The 23,321-nt window shown below is 39.9% G+C and overlaps 3 protein-coding genes and 1 long non-coding RNA gene across 4 annotated transcripts; all 4 read left to right on the top strand.

The window, feature by feature from the left end:
* The first annotated feature begins 1,348 nt into the window (after nucleotides 1-1,348).
* Nucleotides 1,349-10,879, top strand: LOC134826491 (centrin-3-like). The gene is made up of 5 exons (XM_063838871.1): nucleotides 1,349-1,498; nucleotides 2,318-2,432; nucleotides 2,765-2,837; nucleotides 2,988-3,106; nucleotides 10,416-10,879. The coding sequence occupies exons 1-5, from the start codon at nucleotides 1,358-1,360 to the stop codon at nucleotides 10,457-10,459; spliced, it is 492 nt and encodes a 163-aa protein (XP_063694941.1). The 5' UTR covers nucleotides 1,349-1,357; the 3' UTR covers nucleotides 10,460-10,879.
* A 97-nt stretch (nucleotides 10,880-10,976) lies between these two features.
* Nucleotides 10,977-14,207, top strand: LOC134826490 (uncharacterized). The gene is made up of 6 exons (XM_063838870.1): nucleotides 10,977-11,192; nucleotides 12,533-12,625; nucleotides 12,807-12,939; nucleotides 13,061-13,189; nucleotides 13,303-13,356; nucleotides 13,457-14,207. Exons 1-6 carry the CDS (start codon nucleotides 11,022-11,024, stop codon nucleotides 13,651-13,653), a joined length of 777 nt encoding a protein of 258 aa, XP_063694940.1. The 5' UTR covers nucleotides 10,977-11,021; the 3' UTR covers nucleotides 13,654-14,207.
* A 153-nt stretch (nucleotides 14,208-14,360) lies between these two features.
* LOC134826593 (putative leucine-rich repeat-containing protein DDB_G0290503) lies at nucleotides 14,361-20,467 on the top strand. The gene is made up of 3 exons (XM_063839022.1): nucleotides 14,361-15,000; nucleotides 15,271-15,363; nucleotides 18,315-20,467. Exons 1-3 carry the CDS (start codon nucleotides 14,377-14,379, stop codon nucleotides 19,845-19,847), a joined length of 2,250 nt encoding a protein of 749 aa, XP_063695092.1. The 5' UTR covers nucleotides 14,361-14,376; the 3' UTR covers nucleotides 19,848-20,467.
* Nucleotides 20,468-21,057: 590 nt separating this feature from the next.
* LOC134811001 (uncharacterized) lies at nucleotides 21,058-22,050 on the top strand. The gene is made up of 3 exons (XR_010159749.1): nucleotides 21,058-21,188; nucleotides 21,393-21,418; nucleotides 21,950-22,050. It is a non-coding gene; the product is annotated as an uncharacterized LOC134811001 (long non-coding RNA).
* Nucleotides 22,051-23,321: the final 1,271 nt, after the last annotated feature.

Raw genomic sequence — 23,321 nt, 5'->3', positions numbered from 1 at the left:
TGGGTTTGGATAGGGAGGGATGGAAAGGAAGAGAAACACTAAGGGCATGTTCACGGGTCTGTCGGTTGAATGAGGCTAGGGATTGGTGGCGGGAGTTCGTCGTCAAGGTGTTGGGGTGAGCAGATGTTGTGGGCTCTTCTGGTCAGTGATCGGATGACTGCGTTCTTAGATGAGTTGGTGGTGCAGGAGGAGTACTTGGTGTAGAGGTTGGTGTGGGTGGGTTTTCTGTAGACTGATGTGGATTTGTCAGGGTGGATGAGAACGTCAAGGAAGGGTATAGTTCCGTCTGTAGAGGGATGTTCTTGGGTAAAGTTCTTGGGTAAAGTTGTCGGTAAAGTAAGTCGGTACCTAAGGTCTTCTACAGCTAGTCAGTAAATGAATTGAAAGCTATTCTTCATAGCCACTGCCACTATAATGTTTCTGAACTGAAATCCAGGACAGGCAATATAATTATAGCAGCAAAATTCGGCTATAATTTGTGTTAACAGCTTCTATCCTCCCTGAAGGAGAAATGCAGTTTGTTCTTCCAAGGGTGCATGATGCTGCCTAGTACCTATTGTGTTTACTGTGCACCAACGTCCAACAGGGCTGATTGGTCAGTCAGGTTGATATATTTGAGGACTGGACAGTATTAAAAATAAAACAAAAGTTAATAAAACAGAAGTTAATAAAACAAAAGTAAATAAAACAAAAGTTAATAAAACAAAAGTTAATAAAACAAAAGTTAAATGTATATTACTAATTATTCAATCAATACATATCATTTAAACTCTAATATTAGAAACATACAGCAAGATGGATGTCTTAACTCTTAAACTATAAATTTTTTGTAACTAATAATCTAATAGTTTAAAGTTGAATTTTAGTTAGGTATGAAATGCCACCACATCATAGTTAGGATGAAAGATTATTCTTAAATTATAAAATTGAGAAGATTGGTCTATAACTTAAAATTTAAAATTCTAGCTATCTACTTTTTAAACAGTTGGTTACAGTTGGTGACAGAACTGGCAGAACCAATCTTATTGTGGCTGGTAAAAGGATCCAGTAAGGGCTTTATCCCAACCCCTGGGGACTACAGTGTAATAAGATCAGGCCAAATGTATAGATATGTAGTGTAATTTATTTATTTCGGAGCTATATTTGCATGATATAGCTGGTGGTCATATTTAGAGGTGAGTTCATTCGTGTGATATCTTCATGTTGATGATCTCCAATCACGCATTGGTCCATTGAACTTACAAACACTTATTAGGGGGCTTTCTGTTTTATTTCTTATACACAGTACATGCAATAGAATAGCCTAGCTGAAATTAATTAATTGTCCTAACACATCTCTTCAAGTGATCAATCATCAATGCAAATGGCAGAGGTCAAGCTTGGAAAGCGAAGTAAGAAAAGAAGGGAGCTAACTAATGAACAGAAAGAAGAACTGCGAGAAGCATTTGATTTATTTGACTCAGATAAGGATGGTGTTATTGACTATCATGAACTCAAGGTAAAACATTATAAATAAACTTTTTATTTATATATTTTCTACTCCACACTAATTTACTCTAGTCTCTACACTCTTCTGCATTAAACGATTCGTACAGTATCTAGTATAGTACTATATTTGCAGTACACTACAATAGACTATATTTTAAACTGGCAACAGCTTAAAAACACGAAAACATTATTGATCAAAAAGTGATCTTTTTCTGGTGATTAACCGTTTATTACAGCTTTCTTTGGGAATAGAACTTTCAGTATCTCAATCGTGTCTTGTGCCATCCTCAGTGACCTTGCTCGATGTTCATTGAAGAAAAATTGAGTCAAAACAGTGAAATTTGGGTCAAGGAAAGCTGAAATTTGAAAATGTCCTACTGGTAGGACATTTTCAAAATTTTCATTCCATCAACGTTTTCTCCGAATATACAGCTTCCAGTACCTTGATGGCGACTTGTGTCACTCTCACGGACATCACTGATTGGTCACTGGTCAAAAATTTCGGTCACTCGTAAATACATCGTATTTACAAGTGTCATTAGCAAGCTTAAAGTCGGCTCGTTACTGCTTCTCATATATAACCAAAATAAAACCACTTCCTAAAAATTGAAACCCAGATTTGTATCTTTCTATTTTGCTCGACAGACGTGAAACAAGATTAGAATACAATTAAAAGTCAATCGAAAGATAACTAAGCGGCCGCAAACACAACATAACCTACAGTGCAGCCTGTTATCTTGCTTTTTTTCTTATATTATTATTATTCTTATTCCCACGTTTTATTTAGATTTATGCTCAAAAAACTAAATACTGAACTTACACTTTACAGGTTGCTATGAAAGCGCTTGGGTTCGACGTCAAGAAAGCAGAGGTTCTCAAGTTGCTAAAAGACTACGATAGAGACGGCTCGGGTAACATGTACTGGGACGACTTTTACGATATCTGTTAGTTATTCCTTTTATAAGTTTTTATAACATCATTTAAATTTTGACTATTCAAATGGTACTAGTTGATAATATCATTTTAATATTAATTTATTTCAAATGGTACCAGTTAAATCTAAGAAATAGAACTTGCGTTTAATTTTTTTACAAAATTGGACGTTTTGATATGAATCCATAATGGTAAATTTTTGTCAGTTCTCTGTCAAATTAGAAAATATATCCAAGACCAAAAGGTTTCTATGTTTTGCATGATCGATTTATATTATTGCATTAATAAATTAATTATTATATAAATTGATTATGCATATTGACAGAAGAAACTAACTTTTCAGTGAAAGATAAGATGCTGGAGAGAAACCCTGAGGATGAAGTACAAAAAGCGTTCACCTTATTTGACGACGACGGGTAATAATTTGTAATAATTAGTCCTGTTAATTACAAATTATTACTAATTAATCGCGTATAATTAAACTCATTAATAAAAACCGTTATATTTCCTTTTTCCAAAAATAAAACCGACTAGGACCGTCTTTACGATTTTAAAAAACATTTCAGAACTGGTTCTATAAACCTGAGAAACCTGCGGCGCGTAGCTCGCGAGCTGGGTGAGAATATGAGTGATGAGGAACTTAGAGCAATGATAGACGAGTTTGACACTAGCGGGACTGGGGAGAGTAAGTCTATTGTATTTGCCCTGTTCTATTGAGTAATTGTTGTCTTATTCGCAATAATTTACTGAAGTTTCAAACTTCTTTGCTACTAATAGATGGCTGCTTAGCATGTAAGGCTGCGTCTCGTTTCTCAATAAAAAGCATAAATAAAACTGCATTGTTGTTGCAATTTCAGCAAAATAATTGTTGTTACAATTGGCAATCGACTATTATCGATAATTTCTTTCAACGAGAAGAAGTGACACAACGAATATGAAGCATAAAATATAACCCACAAAACACGAGGGTCTGTTTTTTCTTCAAGCTCTGAAACCTCAAAAACAGAAACATGCTTTAAATTGACAGCGTGCTAAAAATCACTCTACACTCAATCTTCGAGATTTTTCTAAAAGGGCCCCCGACAGTTGAAACTAATTCTAATCGATGTATTTTCCGACTCTGATTCCGAAGTACCCCTCATGACAGCGTGTTAAAATGCTCCCCTGGCGAGATATTGGCGAAAAACTGTCTCGATCACGTGATGTGACCGTATAACGAAGTTGGTCTAATTTCTCGTTAGGGTTTCAGCATATGCTTTTGTTAGGGATTGGGTTAGGGTTAGGGTTGGGATCAGATTAGAGAGTTAGGGTTTCGAATAGTCGTTTAGGACCAGCTAGAGAACGTGTTTAAAAAGTCACGTGACAGTCGAGTGTAGAGTGATTAATCATCGCCCTCTAAATTGCTTAGTGTAAGTTGAGCAGCACAGTCACAAAAGTCTCGTTCATACAATTTTTGGTATTTCCAAGGATCCGGGCATTTGGTATTTCCAAGGCCAGTAGCTCAGGAGTCAGGATGTCTGATGCAGTGTCCCGATTAAAAATAATAGGACACTGCATCAGATGTCCTGAGCTACTGGCTAGTTATTTAGTCTTAGCACTCTTATGGGAACCTGTGCATGGTAGAACAAGGCCGACCGAGACAAAGCTATTTGTCTTTGTTACTGAAGAAGTTGGGACAAATTCTAAAGATGAACTGTGAACCCTGCTGCGGAATAAAGATATATGGAGGGGTTATCTGGCGTAGATCAGACTTAGTTCCGACATGGTAGTAGTAGTAGTAGTATTCGTAGTAGTAATGATCCTGAGATTTGGTAATTGGTATCGCTACGAAATTTACCCCTATGCCATTCTTTGAGATCATAGTAACTCTTTTTATTTTGCTAATATTAGTCCCACTTAGTGCCTTTGTAATCTAAGGAGGTAAATTTGGCGAATATGTGGAAGTGTGGCCACTCTGTCCCAATGATTTAAACTTTACTTTTAATATTTGGTGTCCAGCCAACATGCACGGGTGAGGCCCAACGAATTTTATCTGTTGCCGCCACTGCGTGTTCGACGCGACGCGCGAACTCCGAACCCAGTTCTTGTGTACTGAGTGAGTGCGCTTGCAGTCTGTGTAACCACGCGGGATATATATATATTTCATGGCTGGACTTCTACACAATAAAAGAAAGCGGTTGTGATTAGATCTTCGAAAGTCTTTGCATCGTTTATTTACATCAATTCTGAGAAATTATATCATTAAAGTAACTACAACAAATACGAATCATATACAATTGAGAATAAATACAAACTAAAAGCAGTGGGAAAATCTGATGAACTGAAATTTAAAAAAGAAACTGAAAGCCGTTAAAAATGTACTCTTATCTTATCTCTTATCTAAATACTGATAACTGATTCTCGGAAAATCACTTAAAATCACAACAAAAAACCTGTAAAATTTATACTTAAGTAAAAAATGTAATATGCACGTCTCTGGAATAATGGTATAACTAAATAAAATCTACAAAATATACTAAAACTATAACTAAGCTCCGGCAGATTTAAAAAGTATATGGTTACTATCAAGGGTGTTCATACCCCCAAACCGTTCAAGGGTTTTCAATTGGGTCTGGTAGAACCCCTCTCTAGCTTCCATAGCCTTTTCTTTGTCTGCTTTACTAATATTAGGCTCAAATACTAAAGCGTCTACTATAATGACAGAAAGGTGCTTACTAAGTGAGGAATTATAGGAGGCTATGGTACTAAAATCTAAATCATGATCAATATCTAAAAAATGGTTAACTAATTTACAACTTCTTATACCTTTCTTTATGTGACTCTTATGGTTAGAGAATCTCTTAGGGAGATTTGAGGTAGTATAACCGACATACGACTGTTTACAAGTCTTACACTCCATTAAATAAATGAGGTTATAACTCTGACAAGATATATACTTCGTTATAGGGAAAACTTGTTTAGAATGGTGACTACTAAAGTTGGAACAGGGGGACAGGAAATTTTGCTTACAAACATAGCATTTACCACAAGCATGGCACCCTGGGTCGACAGCCCCGGGAACCGCCCTTAGATTTTCGGAGTCTGGTTCCTGGATCTGACTTGCAGTTGTTTCTCTCTCATTATCACAGTTTAAAGTTCCACTGGCACGGTACTTATTGTGTACAAGCATGCCACCGATAGTTTGATTCTTTCGATGACTCACGAATACACTGTCCGCACGTACCAGCTTCTTCAGGGCCGGATCGAGGTTGAGAAGGTGCTTATACTTATGGATAATGCCCCCCATGTTGGGAAGTGCTGGATTTTGATCCATCACCATGGGTATTAAACAGGCAGTCGACTCATCCTTGTCTTTAAGGGTATACAAGTTTTTCCTATTAGCTATATCACTAAATTTGTTAAAGGCATCTTCTATAATACTGGAATGATAACCTCGGGCTAGAAGGTAACGTGTATAGACCTCTCTCTGCTCCAAGAAGTTAGTGTCTTCACTGTTGTTCTGTCTCACCCGCCTCGCCACTCCAAAAGGTATGTTTTTTACAACATGGTTCCTATGGCATGACGTGGGGATAAGGTAGCAGTGGGTGTCACTAGGTTTAGAGTAGAGTTTGGTGTGGACAACATCACCAACAGCATAGACATAGGTGTCTAGAAACTCAACGCCGTCCCTAGAGTAGTCGTAAGTAAACAAAAGGTTTGGGTGGATACTATTGAGCCATTCCATGAATTGTAATAGTTCCTCAACAGTACCGGGCCAAGCCATATAAATGTCATCACGTAATCTACCCCAGAATGCTGGTCTATGAGGCGGGCCATATTCTAGATCTCCTTCGTTAACTAAAATATCAATCTTATCCATAGCACAATCTGCATACTCACATGAGTTCTTAGGACCCATCGCTGCTCCACGCTCCTGGCGGTATGTTATACCGTTAAATGAAGCAATGTTGTAATCAAGAGTAATTTCTAGTGCACTAATAATGCATTCTGTACTAAACAATTGATCACCACTACTCCTTTTATTCAGGTGCTTAGTGCATTGTTGGATCCCCATATCCCTAGGAATGTTGGTAAACATGTTAGATATATCGATGGCAACATGTATAACCTCCTTTCCCAACAATATGCTAGACTCGTTCAGGCTATCAATCTTCCTCAGAAAGTGAGGGGTATCAATAATTCTATAATTCAAAGTAGCCTTCTTCAATTCATACGCAGTCAAGGCAGAAAGGTTTTCAATGTATGAACCACAGCCGGTGGTAATCATCCTCCCAGGATACAAAGGTGGTTTGTGTGCCTTGGGATTCAGGTACATGTTTCCAGGCTGGTTAAGCTCAGTACATGGAATAACCCACTCCTTGACCTTCTTGGACATACCTAATTCATCTTTAAACTCAATTGTCCAATTCGAAATTTTATCAATCAATTCTACAACTAAATCATCTACATTATTTACAATACTATATACAGATCTATCATTTAAATGTACACCTATTCGTTGAATATAATCTTCTTCACTAAGAAGGAAGAATCCTACTCCTTTATCGAATGGTCTGATTACAATGTCTTTCCAACCTTTGACTTCTTTGAGAGCTGCTCTGATGGGCGCAGCGATGTTATCTGGTGAGACGAATTTCTGAGTTGGCCTGTGGAGGTCTACTTCTGCTCTGCAGCATTTTATAAATGCCTCAAGTGCAGGGTTTTTACAAGATTCGAAAGTACGTGATGCATCAGTCTTTATAAGACAACGTTCCATATCAGTAACTCTCTTATCTGCTTTGTTGGGTCCACATTTAAAGCTATCAAATACAACTTTAGCTCTCATTTTAGAAAACCATCTACACAAATCGTTCTCGAAGCGGCTTAGATCTGGTAGGGGAGGTGTAGGTGCAAACTTGTGAGACAAGAAAAAGACATAGAGTTGCTCTTTACTAAGCTCTTTGTCTGTAAGATTTACAACTGTTCTGGACATGTTTTCCATTGACAAGTCTTCAACCTTGGGAAGAGTACCTTTGATTAACGTCCTCTGATGTCTGTGGGATGTGGTACGATTAATCTTTTTTCTCTTCCTTCTTCTCCTCTTCTTCACAGGTTTAGCATTATCCACATATGAAGGTGCAACATAAATAGCATAGTCCTTATCTCTCTTCAACTTAGATTCATGACGCTTGGTTAGTTCAAGTTTCTCCTTGTGCATTAAATTAGATAAATGATTCTCTAAATTTTCATGATCTGATGGGGGAAGTGCAGATTTGATGCAGTTTTTGAAACTATAAAAGCTTTAACGCAAAGTCTGAGACCTGATTACTTGATTATCTATGACTAAGTCTAGCATTCTTGATTTCTGTAACTGATTAAGCGCTTTACAGGATTCTACATAAAAAGTGTCTTTAACTGCACACCTAAAATTGATTTGAGTAGCAATACCTCTAGGGATATTACCGTGGTCTCTCGTAGTCTGTAAGTATCTCAATTGACAAGATGCCCTAACTGATCTAACTGCTAAGTTGTCCAATTTAGGCATCGGGGGACTCATAATGATAAATGTTACTGAAAACAAACTAAAATCTCATAAAAAGATGTCGGATGACAAACGGAGCGTGGAGGCTCTGGGGATTCTGATGTGTACCGAGCTTGTAGCTGATAGATTGTAGAAGAATCACCACGTTGTGTCAGATGTGTTGCGTAGAAGTGCTATATATATTTCATGGCTGGACTTCTACACAATAAAAGAAAGCGGTTGTGATTAGATCTTCGAAAGTCTTCATCGTTTATTTACATCAATTCTGAGAAATTATATCATTAAAGTAACTACAACAAATACGAATCATATACAATTGAGAATAAATACAAACTAAAAGCAGTGGGAAAATCTGATGAACTGAAATTTAAAAAAGAAACTGAAAGCCGTTAAAAATGTACTCTTATCTTATCTCTTATCTAAATACTGATAACTGATTCTCGGAAAATCACTTAAAATCACAACAAAAAACCTGTAAAATTTATACTTAAGTAAAAAATGTAATATGCACGTCTCTGGAATAATGGTATAACTAAATAAAATCTACAAAATATACTAAAACTATAACTAAGCTCCGGCAGATTTAAAAAGTATATGGTTACTATCAAGGGTGTTCATACCCCCAAACCGTTCAAGGGTTTTCAATTGGGTCTGGTAGAACCCCTCTCTAGCTTCCATAGCCTTTTCTTTGTCTGCTTTACTAATATTAGGCTCAAATACTAAAGCGTCTACTATAATGACAGAAAGGTGCTTACTAAGTGAGGAATTATAGGAGGCTATGGTACTAAAATCTAAATCATGATCAATATCTAAAAAATGGTTAACTAATTTACAACTTCTTATACCTTTCTTTATGTGACTCTTATGGTTAGAGAATCTCTTAGGGAGATTTGAGGTAGTATAACCGACATACGACTGTTTACAAGTCTTACACTCCATTAAATAAATGAGGTTATAACTCTGACAAGATATATACTTCGTTATAGGGAAAACTTGTTTAGAATGGTGACTACTAAAGTTGGAACAGGGGGACAGGAAATTTTGCTTACAAACATAGCATTTACCACAAGCATGGCACCCTGGGTCGACAGCCCCGGGAACCGCCCTTAGACTTTCGGAGTCTGGTTCCTGGATCTGACTTGCAGTTGTTTCTCTCTCATTATCACAGTTTAAAGTTCCACTGGCACGGTACTTATTGTGTACAAGCATGCCACCGATAGTTTGATTCTTTCGATGACTCACGAATACACTGTCCGCACAGATTTACATTATATATATATATATATAATGTAAATCATATTTTGTGATTATGATTCATATCACAAAATAGATATGAACTTATGAAGTTCGATTTTATCGATTCGATTTAATTACGAATTCATTGATTCAATCGATCGTCACCATCTCTCTCTCTCTCTCTCTCTCTCTCTCTCTCTCTCTCTCTCTCTCTCTCTCTCTCTCTCTCTCTCTCTCTCTCTCTCTCTCTCTCTCTCTCTCTCTCTCTCTCTCTCTCTCTCTCTCTCTCTCTCTCTCTCTCTCTCTATCTCTCTCTCTCTCTTGGTTACGGTCAACGGTTTCTGGCCTCCTATGATAAGAGGGAAGCCTTCTCGCCGTGCCAACAGCGTGCAACTCCTGCTAGCTGCACGTCAGGACTCCAAAGTATATATACATAATCATTAAAAAATATATATCAATGTAACTAACCACTGGAGTCTTGAAACTGTCACTACCTGGATTAGAGCAAACCCACTGCCGTTGTAGTACTTCTGCGGGCAGACAAGGGACTTCCGAGCAAGGTGAAAGCCTGGGGAGATATGTCTCTATGCGGAGATGGGCCTAGGTTGAGTTCCTAGTGTGGAATTTAGTGAAAGTTCCTGGTGAAGAATCCTAGGAGGTTACCCAAAAAGGTTGTCCCTATCCAGTCTTGTCGACTGTTCCACAAATTTGAAGATATGGTTGAGTTTACTGTTGTTAAGATCCTCCGTAGGGGTTTACCAAATATCCTCATTCTGAGCGTCATGAGCTGGATACACTTGCAGAGGAGGTGCTGGGATGTTTCTGCTTCTCCTGGAAAGTGTTCACAATCTTGCGTCTTGAAACCACGTTCTGAAAGTAAACTAGTGGGCTGTGACTTATCCGGAAAGCGGCCATGTTAGCCATCTGATGTGAGTTCCAGATATATAATGCATATCATATTTTGTGATATGAACTTATGAAGTTCGATTTTATCGATTCGATTTAATTACGAATCCATTGACTCAATCGATCGTCACCATAATGGCGAGCATTTTAAACTGCACTGCACTATTGATTATTATTATCCTTACAAATTAACTGAATGGTTCATTATGAAATAACGTCACACAATCGTCTACTGAAATGAGCAAAATTGGCTGATAGAATTGAGAATGTGAGGTCGCCATCCTATCTATAAGGTTTAGACTCACCTCCGTAACCGTTGTTTTTATTTCAGTTGATCTCAACAGATTCATGTCGATAATGCTAGGAGACTCGTAGAAACCATCATCCAGACTAGTTACCAAAGTTACACGGGAGAGACGACAACCACTCAACAGCCACTAATTAGCGGATACTTTACCGAATAAATAGATATCGTCAGAATCCACCTCGACTTTATCAAGAGTGGTCGGATGTTTTATATTCTAATCAGGCTGGATGATTCAATGAATATGAACAAAGATTTACAATCATGTTACCATATTAGCATATTTGCCGGTGGACGATAAATATTTATTGGACCGCTTAGTGTTTTATTTTGATATTAAGGAGCGCTTTAACTTTAACTGCGGTCACAATTTATGCCTTACTCTGCAGTTTAAAGAGTTTAAGTAATAAGATTGCTTTTGTTAAATTTTGACATAAAAAATGAATATAAAGTGACACTTATCTCATCGATTATTTTAATTCAATTCTAACAGCTTCGTCTTTAACTTTCAGAAACGCAACTGTACTTGTTAATTTCTTTAAATATGTTGAATTCTAATCTAAATGTCGCACATTCCAAACTACTGATCCTAGCACTGAAGATAACATTACCACCTCACCCATCAGTGTTATAATGGCCAAGAAGAAAGGTAAGAAGCTGCAGTCCAAGACACGTATTACTGATACAGTGGAGAGCTCACTGTTTGAAGCTGAAATAGAGGAAGCCACCGAGTCAGCAGTAGCTGCTCTTTCTATGAAGAGGTTCAGTCCTGTACCGACTGTGGTTAATGCTAGACAAGATGTGGTGAGTTAACCCTGAGATTAACAACAGAACTCTGTATAGTTGTAGTTTAAACTAGTTTTCTCGTTACCATAATAAAATTGTGATTCCATTAAAAACATTGCTATTACTTTACTTCGTTACTTCGTTGAGTTCATCCGTGGAGCCGGAAGGGTCATCAGATATCTGACCACCTGGATAGCGAGTAGTCGACCAGTGAGTTTGACCAACTGCAGCTGTAGCCGGCGACCGGAGGGTTGTCCGGTATCAAAGCAAGAAAGTTCGACAAACTACACTTAAACATGTCAAAGGATGAATCAGCCTTTACTGTGTGAGGCACTTTGTTCCACAGCTTCGGTCCTTGAACTGCAAAAGACCTGTCGTACAGTGACTGGTTGCGTAAGGAACTTGACTTTGACAATGAGGGTATGACAGCTACATCCCCGTGTCTTGGGGTCACCTTGAACTTGATATCACAACAGTTTGGTACCACATTATGGAGAATCTTCCACATCATCAGGATGATATACCTCTCCCGTCTGCGCTGTAGAGACATCAATTTAAGCTGTACGAGTCTTTCCCAATAGTTGAGATGTTGAAGACCGCCAATACGACTGGTGAAAGTTCTTTGCACCCCCTCTATCAGCTGTATTTCAGTCACCTTGGTAGGGCTCCAGAGTGGGCAGCAATACTCTAGAAAGCTTCTTACTAGTGACTTGTAGAGAGTAGTCATTACGGTCTTGTCGCGAGTTTTGAACACACTGAATACCCAAGATAGCGTGCTCCTTGCTTTGGGTACCATGTTGCCGATTAAGATTAATTCTTATCTTATCCCGAACTTAGATATGGGAAATTATTTCATTTTTGGCGATCTTATCGCCTTAGTATCCACATTTTAACAGAGCTATAAGTCATTGAGAAAATATAGGGCCTAGCTTTTCAACATGATAGATACACTGGGACGGTTCTTTTTCTCGTCAATTTTTTGAAAGATCCTATATTGCATATTTCGTTTTCTCACGTCTAATTAATTTCAAATTCAAGAGATTGAATTTGTTTGATTACATGTCAGACCACCTCGAAGATATGTAGGATGATCAGTGCTTGCTGATATTCTGTTATTTCTTACACGAGTACTGCACTTGGTCACTCTCAATTTTATCGTTCGGTGTAGATCATGCCGACTCTTCGGATTTAGTTCGTTTCATATGCTGTAGTTTCTTTTTACTGCCAAATCTCATTTGTTAACGTGAAGTTGATTCTTTTTTTTTAAATGCAATTTATCCAACCGGACCTTACCAGTTTTCTAAATTTATTTTTACTTGAAATGTCACATCTTACCTTATCTTACTTCTTCTTTACAGATGGAGAATATTCTGAAAGTCCTTCAAGAGCCGACTGAGACTATGTACAAGGGGCTGAGTCAGCGGGCCCAGAACGAACTCAGTCCTCAAGAGGTCTCTTACATCACTTACTTTTCATTCTGTGACATTTTAAATTAACTTCCTCCTATTCTAAAATAATCAAAAATTCTTCTCCAGGTGACCGTGAAGAATTCGAAATTTGTCCCGTCTTGAAGTGAACATTAATTGAATAACAGTTTAATTCCAAATCTCGTTTTAAACCGTGTATCTCCAGGTAAGAGAACTGAGAGAGTTGTTCTCCATATTTGATATTGGAGGAAAAGGTAGACTCTCGTATCCTGTCCTCAGGAAGTCTCTAAAGACTATGGGGTTCTCTGCTGATGACAAAGAGTTACTTGGAGCCATAGGTTAGTCTTCCTTCTCATAGGTTAGTCTTCTTCTATCTCTGATAAGTTAGTCTTCTTCTCCCCTCTCATAGGTTAGTCTTCTTCTCCCATTATCATCTAACAACCTTATCAACTCCCTCAGCGGACTGTAATATAGCGGTGGACGAGGGTGTTACATTCTCACAGTTTGTAGATATTGTCCTGATAGAACAAGGAGACAGTTTCGATGTTTACGAAGAGTTGATGTCTGGATTCACTGCTATGGATATTGGTTTGTTCTCTGCGAGATTATTTGTGTGTCTCCACTATTGTGGGATTTATAGAATGTCCCCTCGAAAGTGATATCGTATGATATAATTTGTTTCAATCCTTCTTTATCTTCAGAGCGTAACGGTAAAATAACGGCACAATCACTAAAGAAACTCTGCAAACGGCTTGGTAAGTTTTAAAAGCTACTCCCAGCAAGTTATTCTCTCAAGAAGCTGAAACAATCCTTGCCATAATATTCTTATCATTATAACATGACTCCTTCCATCAGATGAGGATCTCTCCCAAGCCGAGATAGAGGACATGATATCGGAGGCAGATAAGGACGGTAACGGAGACGTCTCACACAAAGAGTTTATATCAGTCATGCTAAAAACCAACTTGTTCCGGGGAACCACAGCTAACTTCAACTCTTGTATTGCTGAGAATAGGAGGGAATCTCAGAGGAAGGAGTCTCTATTTTCTTGATTATTGTCACGTGTCCTGATTGTTAATTGAGAACTTATGATTCTTTCTCTGAAGTTTACCTGACTCCTGCCAGGTGACACTTTGATAACTCCGCATGACTGCATCCGTAATAACTACCAGATCGATTCCTTATTTAGTGGGTATATCAGATTCATCATCCATCGTCTCTAGACTCTAATCGATGTAATTTCAGTTAACTTCCAATATTACAACATGCTATAGGGTGAGCTCTTGACAACTTCTAAGTTAGTTTATTTGATACAGTAACTGGTAGGTGTGTATCAGTTATTGTTGTTATGTGTATTGCGGAGCTGTGGAGCTGTGGGGTTTTGTCTGTTTATTGGGGGTAATCCTGAGATGTTGTTATTCTAGTTTAAAAGAAACGTACTACAGAGTTTCGCACTATTTACCTACTGTAGTGAAAATGAGTAAACCTAGGACATTTCAGCCATAAATTGTAACTTTTACACATTCACAACACAGAAATTGTAAATAATTTATAAAATGATTGTAGATAAGTGTATAATAATGTAATTTATTGTTCTTATATAATAACGATCTTTGTTTTATTCATTGAACCGTGTCTGGTGTAACATATAAATTCATTACTCGCGAATATAATTTTTTGGCTGAACTTCAGTAGTTTCTTTAATAATAATTTATCAATATTGAATAAGCTCGTAAAGTTATGACCCGTAATCTACGTTTTACTTTTAGGGCTTTATGAACTATTCGCCCATCCACAGCGACCTCTTTACTTCCTTCAACAAGATCGGATCTGAGATAGATGACATTTTCAATAATCTGGATGTTTTCAATCAGTCCTCCGAGCGTTACCAGACTTCGGAGCGTTATTTGAAAGGAGGGTCTTCAGTAGACTTCCTTGGTCCAAAAGAGACCGAACCTGACAATTTACCCAAACACAAGCTCAGCTTTTCCCATTCAGAAGCATTAGACCACGACTTTTCAATTATCCCCCTTCCAAAGCAAGCGTTCTCCGAGTCTGCCAGTAATTTCCTAATACAGGCCCAGTCCTCAGCAGTGGAACTGTCTAAATGTGGCTCCTCAACCCCTCTCAAAACAAACCCCTTCAATCAGAACAATCTGAACAACCTCTCCCTGAGCAGTCTCCACTCCAGTAGTAACCACACTAACCTAGGATCAGTGCTACTGAAGTCCCCTGACTCTGTGAGCAAAGAAAAGGAGCTCTGTAAGAAACATCAAGGAGAAATTAAGGAGTTGAGACAGAGGATTCTGGGGCTGACCGACAGAATCCAGATTACTGTGGACGAACGGAACAAAGTTTTCTTCAGACTGGAGGCTGCTGTCCGCGAGGTCGCATCACAGGTCAGTCTGTCCTGAGATTTTAAAGTGAACTTTGAACTGTTTCGAGTATGTAAAATATTAGTGTCTGTCCTGACTTTTAAAGAGACTTATTTTACCGTCATGAATGCCGAAAATGGAATAAATATAAGTCTGTTGCTAGGGAACCTACTCTGGTTGCTATGGTGGTCATGGCGACCTTCAAAATCCATCATTAACACTTTCAAGTTGTATTGTAAAATGATGACCTTGATGAAATCTTGTTCTTTTCCGTTAAAGTTTTTGTTTTTTCAGGGGACTAAAAAAGAAGCTCTGTCACAAAAAGTAGAGGATCTCAATCAGAAAATGTTAGAAAATGACTATGAAATTAATCAACTGAGGACACAGGTAGCCATTTCGTCTGGGTATCATCTATTGTTATTGTTTCATTATCCATACATTGGTTACTAGTCCAGTCATTTAAGCACATTATAGGCTCACTACCTGCGAATCGTCTGTGATTTCTGAGACTTAGCCCAGACCTTCCTAAAGGTTTTTAAGCTATCAAAAAACGCATGTTGCAAAAATGTTATCATGGGCATAACCCAGGGGGCCAAACCCATTGTTGGTCTTTAGGCGCTTTTCTGCCTCTGAAGGTCGTTCAGACTTCTGGGCTGGATGAAATGAAGCTGAACCAGTACATCTATAAATAATTATTAAATAAACAGTAAACAAACTGCTGAAAAACCTCTACTTTTCGATGAAAGCGCCAAAAAATTGTAAAGCGTAGCGCAGAGATTTCGCTTCTATTACTTTGAATGGAAGCATGGTTATGTGTAAGGTGTGGGCAAAGTCTAACAAAATCAAACGATCTGCAGGTAGCTGAGTAATTGCATGATGATTTTAGCAAATTACTTGGAAAAACCGGGTAGATTGCCTTGGAAATATAAAGGGGGGGGTGTCACGTCCGTCTATGTCCGCTTGTCTCATAGAATCCAAAAAGGACAGGACATAGGCGGACATAGACGGACATAGGCGGACATAGACGGACATTAGCGGACATAGACGGACATTAGCGGACATTAATGGACACCTAAATTGCTAAATTTTTGCTGTTATAGGGGGATCATGTTTTTTGTCCGTTCGGTACCCTATATTTTCAAAACGGACAAAAAATAGAGCGGACAAAAATGGACAAAAACGGACAAAAATGGAAATAACATTTAGATGCTTCCTCCTCCTACTCTTCCTCCTCCTCCTCCTGGGTCTTCCTGATCTTCCTCAGTCCTCTTCCTCCACCCCTCCTCAGTCCTCCTCCTACTCCTCCTCCTCGTCCTCACTCTCAGTCCTCCTCATCAGTCCTCAACAGTCCTCCTCCTCCCCAGTCCTCCTCCTCCTCCTGAGTCCTCCTCCTGGGTCCTCCTCCTCCTCTTCATCCTCCTCCTCTTCCTCCTCAGTCCTCAGTCCTCCTCCTCATCCTTCTCCTCAGTCCTCCATCCTCCTCCTCAGTCCTCCCCCAGTCCCCTTCCTCCTCCTCCTATTCAGTCCTCCTCCTCCTCCTCCTCAGTCCTCCTCCTTCTCAGTCCTCCTCAGTCCTTCTCCTCCTCCTCCTGAGTCCTCCTCCTCCTCCTCTTCCTCCTCTTCCCTCTCAGTCATCCTCCTCAGTCCTCCTCCTCCTGGGTCCTCCTCCTCCTCTCCATCCTCCTCCTCTTCCTCCTCGGTCCTCAGTCCTCCTCCTCATCCTTCTCATCAGTCCTCCGAGTCCTCAGTCCTCTCCGAGTCCCCCTCCTTCTCCTCCTCCTATTCAGTCCTCCTCCTCCTCCTCCTCCTCAGTTCTCCTCAGTCCAGAGTCCTCCTTCTCATTTCTCCTAAGTCCTCCTCCTGAGTCCTCTTCCTTCTGAGTCCTCCTCCTGAGTCCTCCTCCTCCTCCCTCTCAGTCATCCTCCTCAGTCATCCTCCTCAGCCATCCTCCTCAGCCATCCTCCTCAGCCATCCTCCTCAGTACTCCTCAGTCCTCCTCCTTCTCAGTCATCGTCAGTCCTCCTCCTCAGTCCTCCTGAGTCCTCCTCCTCCTCCTGGGTCCTCCTCCTCCTTCTCCTCCTGGGTCCTCCTCCTCCTGGGTCCTCCTCAGTCCTTCTCCTCAGTCCTCTTCTTCCTCCTCTTCCTCCTCCTCCTCCCTCTCAGTCATCCTCCTCAGCCATCCTCCTCAGTCCTCCTCCTTCTCAGTCCTCCTGAGTCCTCCTCCTGAGTCCTCCTCCTCCTGAGTCATCCTCCTCAGTTCTCCTCCTCCTCCTCCTAGGTCCTCCTTCTGGGTCCTCCTCCTCCTCCTCCTCCTGGGTCTTCCTGATCCTCCTCCTCCCTCTCAGTCATCCTCCTCAGTCATCCTCCTCAGTCATCCTCCTCAGCCATCCTCCTCAGCCATCCTCCTCAGCCATCCTCCTCAGTACTCTTCAGTACTCTTCAGTCCTCCTCCTTCTCAGTCCTCCTCAGTCCTCCTCCTGAGTCATCCTCCTCAGTTCTCCTCCTCCTCCTAGGTCCTCCTTCTGGGTCCTCCTCCTCCTCCTCCTCCTGGGTCTTCCTGATCCTCCTCCTCCCTCTCAGTCATCCTCCTCAGTCATCCTCCTCAGTCATCCTCCTCAGCCATCCTCCTCAGCCATCCTCCTCAGCCATCCTCCTCAGTACTCTTCAGTACTCTTCAGTCCTCCTCCTTCTCAGTCCTCCTCAGTCCTCCTCCTGAGTCCTCCTCCTCAGTCCTCCTCCTCCTCCTCCTGGGTCCTCCTCCTGGGTCTTCCTGATCCTCCCCAGTTCTCTTCCTCCTCCCCTCCTCAGTCCTCTTCCTACTCCTCCTCCTCAGTCCTCCTCATCAGTCCTCAACAGTCCTCCTCCTCCCCAGTCCTCCTCCTTCTCCTCCTCCTGGGGCCTTTTCCTGGGTCCCTATATAATTTGATATAATAAGTTAAAGCTATTAAATAATAAGTTAAATAGCTTAAATAGCTTTAATGTGATTAATAAGTCGTTTGTTTTGTACAAGATTATAATACAAGTTGCGAAAAATTCTCAAAATGTTTGTCCGTTAATGTCCACCAATGTCCGCTAATGTCCACCAATGTCCGTCCGAGTCCGCCTATGTCCGTCCGTGTCCGCCTATGTCCCAAAAAACACGTCCGTTGTCTCATAGAATCCAAAAAGGACAGGACATAGGCGGACATAGACGGACATGACACCCCCCCCCTATAAATTGCAAAACGTTTATGCGAATTATAGTCAAAGGTTTAAATGTTTTTCAGTTATACATTTGAGAAATTTACAAACCATCCCCTCCCCTCCGCAAACTATTAATAAAAATAACTCTTTTTCAGATCAGCCTGCTAGACGGTCAGATAGATACGACCCATACCTCCGAACTAAAACTCCTCGACAAGCTAGACCTCACTTACTCTCAGTTGGGACATTTCAAGGAGGAACGGGATAAGGTTCTCAAGGTAGCTCAGCGGTCAAACGATGAGTGCCAGAACGTAGTTCAGAAGTACAAATTACTTCAGAAGATCCATGATCACTGCAGTACGGTAAAAGATAACGATCAGGCAGAGAGACAGACCTTGTTTAGCAAGGTTGACGAACTGACCCGCGTCATATCCAATATGCAGAAGGAGAGAAATGATCTTATTCAAAACTTGGAGAAAGTTCATAAACTGGTTGATAAACTGGAGCGGAAAGCTACGGATAAGATTCAGGTTCTGTGTAGAGAGTTACAGGATCTCCAGGCCACTAATTCCTCCCTCAGAAGCTCTGCTCAAGAGAAAGACGCCGTGTTATCTATGGACCGAGCCACAATCAGAGATTTGGAGTCTAAACTTATTGAGTGTGAACGGGAAACCTCTGATGTAAAACGGTTTGTACAGAATCATCAGCAGAATCAACAGGGAGCTATTTCTACTAAAAATAAGAAAATTAAGATTCTCTCCTTGAAGGTTAAGCAGCTTCAAACCCGTATGCAAACACAAATCAGTCAGATAAGTATTCTCACGGAAACAAATGAGAAACTGGAAGAAAATTTAAAGGATGAGAAACTGAGATGTAAATCAGTGGTTGATGAGACCTCATCGAAAGATAAAAGGATTGAAGATTTAGAGGTTGCATTAAAAGAGCAATCTGTTCAAGTGAAAGAGGGCGCGGAGAATCAGAAGTTACAATCAGAACTGGAAGCAAGTATAACTGAACTCGTGCAACAGAGGGAATCAATCCAAACTGCACTGAGTGTATTAGAACAATCAAACAGCGCCCGACTTCAAGAAATAGACGAATTGAAACACTCCCTCGCCTCAACCGAGCTGGAAAAAGAGGCCCTCCTCCACGAATTGTACTCTAAACTAACCGCTAAAGATCGGAAGATCGGGAAACTAAAGGAAGGTATCAACCAGCTAGTTTCCTCCAGACAGGAAACAGTAGCCGAGCTACAGGAACTGAGGTTCGCTGTATCAGTCCTACAGGGGGAGGTGCACTCAGTCAAGGAAGAATCTGATGACAAACAGCGAGATCTAACAGCGGATCTGAAGGAAAAGAGTGTTCAACTGGAGCAGTACAAAGATCTGCTTGATAGGATGGAGGTGGACCAGAGGTCTAGAGTCATGGAGATGGAGTCAGAGTATGACTTCGTATCAGCTGCAGTGAGAGTTCGGGAGCTGGAGGCTGAAAACAACCATTTGAAAGCTGCACTTCAGAAGAGTCGTGAGAAGCACTCCAGGCTGAAACAAGACTTTGGGAAGAAAGTGAGGGAGCAGAATGAGATTATTGATAGTTGCGTGGAGAAAGAGGCCGCTGAGAAGCAGCTGACCGAGATGCAGGCTTATTATCAGGCTCGTGTTAAAGAGCTTGAGACGTCCCTCAAATAATTGTAAAGACTTTGCGCTCTTTTTCATGTTTCCTCTTTCGATAACCTAATTGTTAAAAAACTGTGGCGAATTTTGATATCTATATTTCATGTTAAGAGTATATTTGGTTGGTTTTTTGGTGGTTTATGTCTTTGAGCATTGACAAACATTTGAATAGAAGGGATCAGACTGTAATATTTTCATAAATTTTGTATTTATCAGAAACGGTCTTGTTAAACTTAAATAACCATTGACCATATAATTGTATTTATAAATTGGTAATTTTTAAGAATTTTTAAAACAGATGGTAAGAGTAATTCCTTTGCTTTAAGTACATTTATACATATATATTAATTTGTATCTATCAATATTAACAGTATGATTAAATCACTGAACTCTAATGCCTCATCAAATTAAAATCTGACCAGCTCAATTCCAAACCTTCATACTTCTTCGAATTATCACAATACTTTGGATGATTTGAAGAGCTAGCAAGCCCATCCTAGCTACCAAGAGTTGAGTAAAATGTTGCACTTGCAATAATTGCTGATCAAATCGTGCTTAGTTTTCACGCCCGCACCCGTCATTTCTGTAACTAAATCTATTAACAATTAACGTATTTTATATTTGGTTTTATGAGCTGCCTGGTTGTGATTTGTTCCGACTATCTTCACCAGTTAACTCGCAACAAATTTGAATGAGTGATTAAAATATTGTTGAGAAATAGGCTATCAAACGTGGTGTGAGACGAGGTACCACGTGCCGACCCGCCTGCCATTCAAAGCTAATCATTAAAACAGCGCACCTACAAACAAAGTGATCAGCAGTTAATTGGTCGGTTAAAGTTTAATTTCCAGCCATTATCCAGTGTTTATAGAAGTGAAATGCATGCTCGGTCGACGCCGCGTGATACTTAACCGAGCTGATTGGGTATCACGTGATCTGTTGATCGACCGCTGTCTCCGTCCTGAGGATAGGGATTGACGCATGACTAGGCTAACTCATAATCCTGACAAATCAATTAAACTAGGTGATGGCTGGAAGACGAGTTACCAGCGTGAAATTTGTGCGTCAAAGATAGCACGTGCTCTGGTTGTCTGTGTCACGTGATGAGTTGACAGTGTCTCAGCACGCGCTGAGTAGCAGCACGTGGGCTGGAATGAGACCGACGATTGGCGGCTGTAAATCCCCCCAGTTTCGATATAACTATCCCTGGGCGAATATGCTGCTCAGTTCTATTTTGTAGTCATTCCTTTGTATCACTAACCAAGAGAGATCTCAACTTTAACCAACTTCCAATATGAAACTGTTCCTTCTCATCGCTGCTTCTCTACTCGTCCTGTCCACTGTCACTGTAGAAACGTATGTTCAAATAACTTTATTTCATTGTGTAAATCATTTAAAAAATGTACAGAGCTGCTAAATCCCCTTTTATTATAAAACCTGGCCTTGGTCGCCTGTGATTTTATTTCAAAGATTTTGAATCAAAACAGCGTAGGTATTCAATATTCGCCACGAAATTAATAATTTATGTTAGCAATTTAAACTTAACATCTTTATTTTCAGCGAAGCCAGAGAAATTGTTGCTGAGGGTAAGTTAGTTGATTACTAAAGTTTAAGTACAGAGGTCTAATAAACCTTTATCAGTCCCTGTCTTGACTCTTTTAAAATCGGTCTTCTCATACCAAGGATTTAGAACGCACTAAGATTGATGGTTGAGAATGACAGTTAAGATTATATTAGTGGCATTTATTTAGTGTTACGAATCTATACTTGTTAGACTGCGGCTGGACCCTGGATTTGACGACTTGCTCTGCTTTAGTTTTATGGTTCCAAAATTCCTTTTCATACAATAAGTTGTAATTTTAAAAACATAACTATGAAGACTGTAGTTTTTCGTCAACAATTTTCTTCACATTATTGATTGAGATTCCGTCCATGTCCGAGTTGAATCCAAAAATCAGACATGTAATCGGGTAACTAAAATTCACCTTAATGTAGCAAATAATATTTATATTATTTTATGACAAATGTAAATTTTGTTATTGATCTGTTTCATGTCTGGTATTGGTTTGGACCAAGGACGGCCCACTCTTTCATCATAGTTATCTTTTTCTTCACAGGAGCTGAGGCCGACTCTGTAGAGATGGAATCAATGGAGGAAGATAGCTTTGTCTTCAGGAAAGAAGAAGAATCTGCATTCCTGTTCGCCGACTAAATCAAATGTAAGTCTCATCCTCATTTATCCATGAAAATATACCATATCTGAAAGTTATGTCAGGGGTCACTCTGATCCAGAATTTGATTTAAAGTTTTGGGATATTTCTATCCAGTTTCCATCTGTCATTGAGGTGTCCCACCATAAAGTAGTCCAAATCATACCTCATATTCTAAAAGTGTACGTGACATATTATTCTTGCGGTGTAGATGAAGCTAGTATCTTTGCTAGTATCTTTAACAGAACACCATGTTCCTACTGTGTTCAATGGTGAAGGTGCAATCATGCATTGTGCTCTTTAAGTTTAACATAGTGTGTGGCTGGGGCAGGATTTTTGATCTTCACGTGCAATTCGCAGCAAGGTTGAACTTAGGGGGGAGATGGAGGGAGATTTACAAAAAATGCTAGAGTTCAAAACATTGTTTAAATATGTTTGAATGTTGTTGTATGGCTATGCTGGTTTTGGGCTGGGCTGTGAATCTTACTTGATGACAAGTATGGCACTTACACGACCCAGCATGGCCATTGGCCCTAACACCATACCCGCCCCAACACTATGCCGGCCCATGATTTTCCGAATCGCTTACCAGTGGAAATCTAGTCAATTCAAATATCTGGTTGCTTGGTACTCATGGTTGATACGATCACAGCCCAACCACCTTCTTGATCAGACATGTGCATACGCCATCTGGGAGCCGTCAGTTGAGCTTGCTCTCTGACTCGTGGGTTGAAAACATCGTGTACAGTTGACAGTACTTCGTGAGTAGTACAGTTCTTCAGAACGATAATCCGCCTCCCCAACCAAATATCTCATGCTCCTAACATAGCCTGCTTGTTGTTATGCGATTTTGTCTTTAATTTTATATCGACAATAGAAGGCAAGGTGGTAACTTTTAGATTTGTAGAAACACGAATAATGGCCTTTGTAGTAGTGAGACAGTATTATAATATAGAATATGGAAACAATATAAACGCTTCTAATGAATGACATGGCCCCTAAAGAACGGTATCAGTATTCAGTATAAGTTTTATTTAATATCTAGCTATAGTTCTTTAACTACTAAGTTTTATTTATTTGTAATATCTAGCTCAAGTCCTATGGTTAATTTAATATCTAGCTCGAATGACGACTGACGGCCGGCTTTGTTGTGGTTAAACTACTCATGTCTATTATATTTACAAAATTTAGGACATTAAGATGTAGACGTGTAATCAGGCGACTAATCGAGGATAAGTGTTAAGTTATGTGTGGGGACATAAAAATGTGATCTTTCCCC

This window comes from Bolinopsis microptera, chromosome 2 (genome assembly GCF_026151205.1).
Source record: "Bolinopsis microptera isolate Bmic1 chromosome 2, MBARI_Bmic_1.0, whole genome shotgun sequence".
Taxonomy (NCBI): Eukaryota; Metazoa; Ctenophora; class Tentaculata; order Lobata; family Bolinopsidae; genus Bolinopsis; species Bolinopsis microptera.
This window is presented reverse-complemented; position numbering and strand designations above follow the sequence as displayed.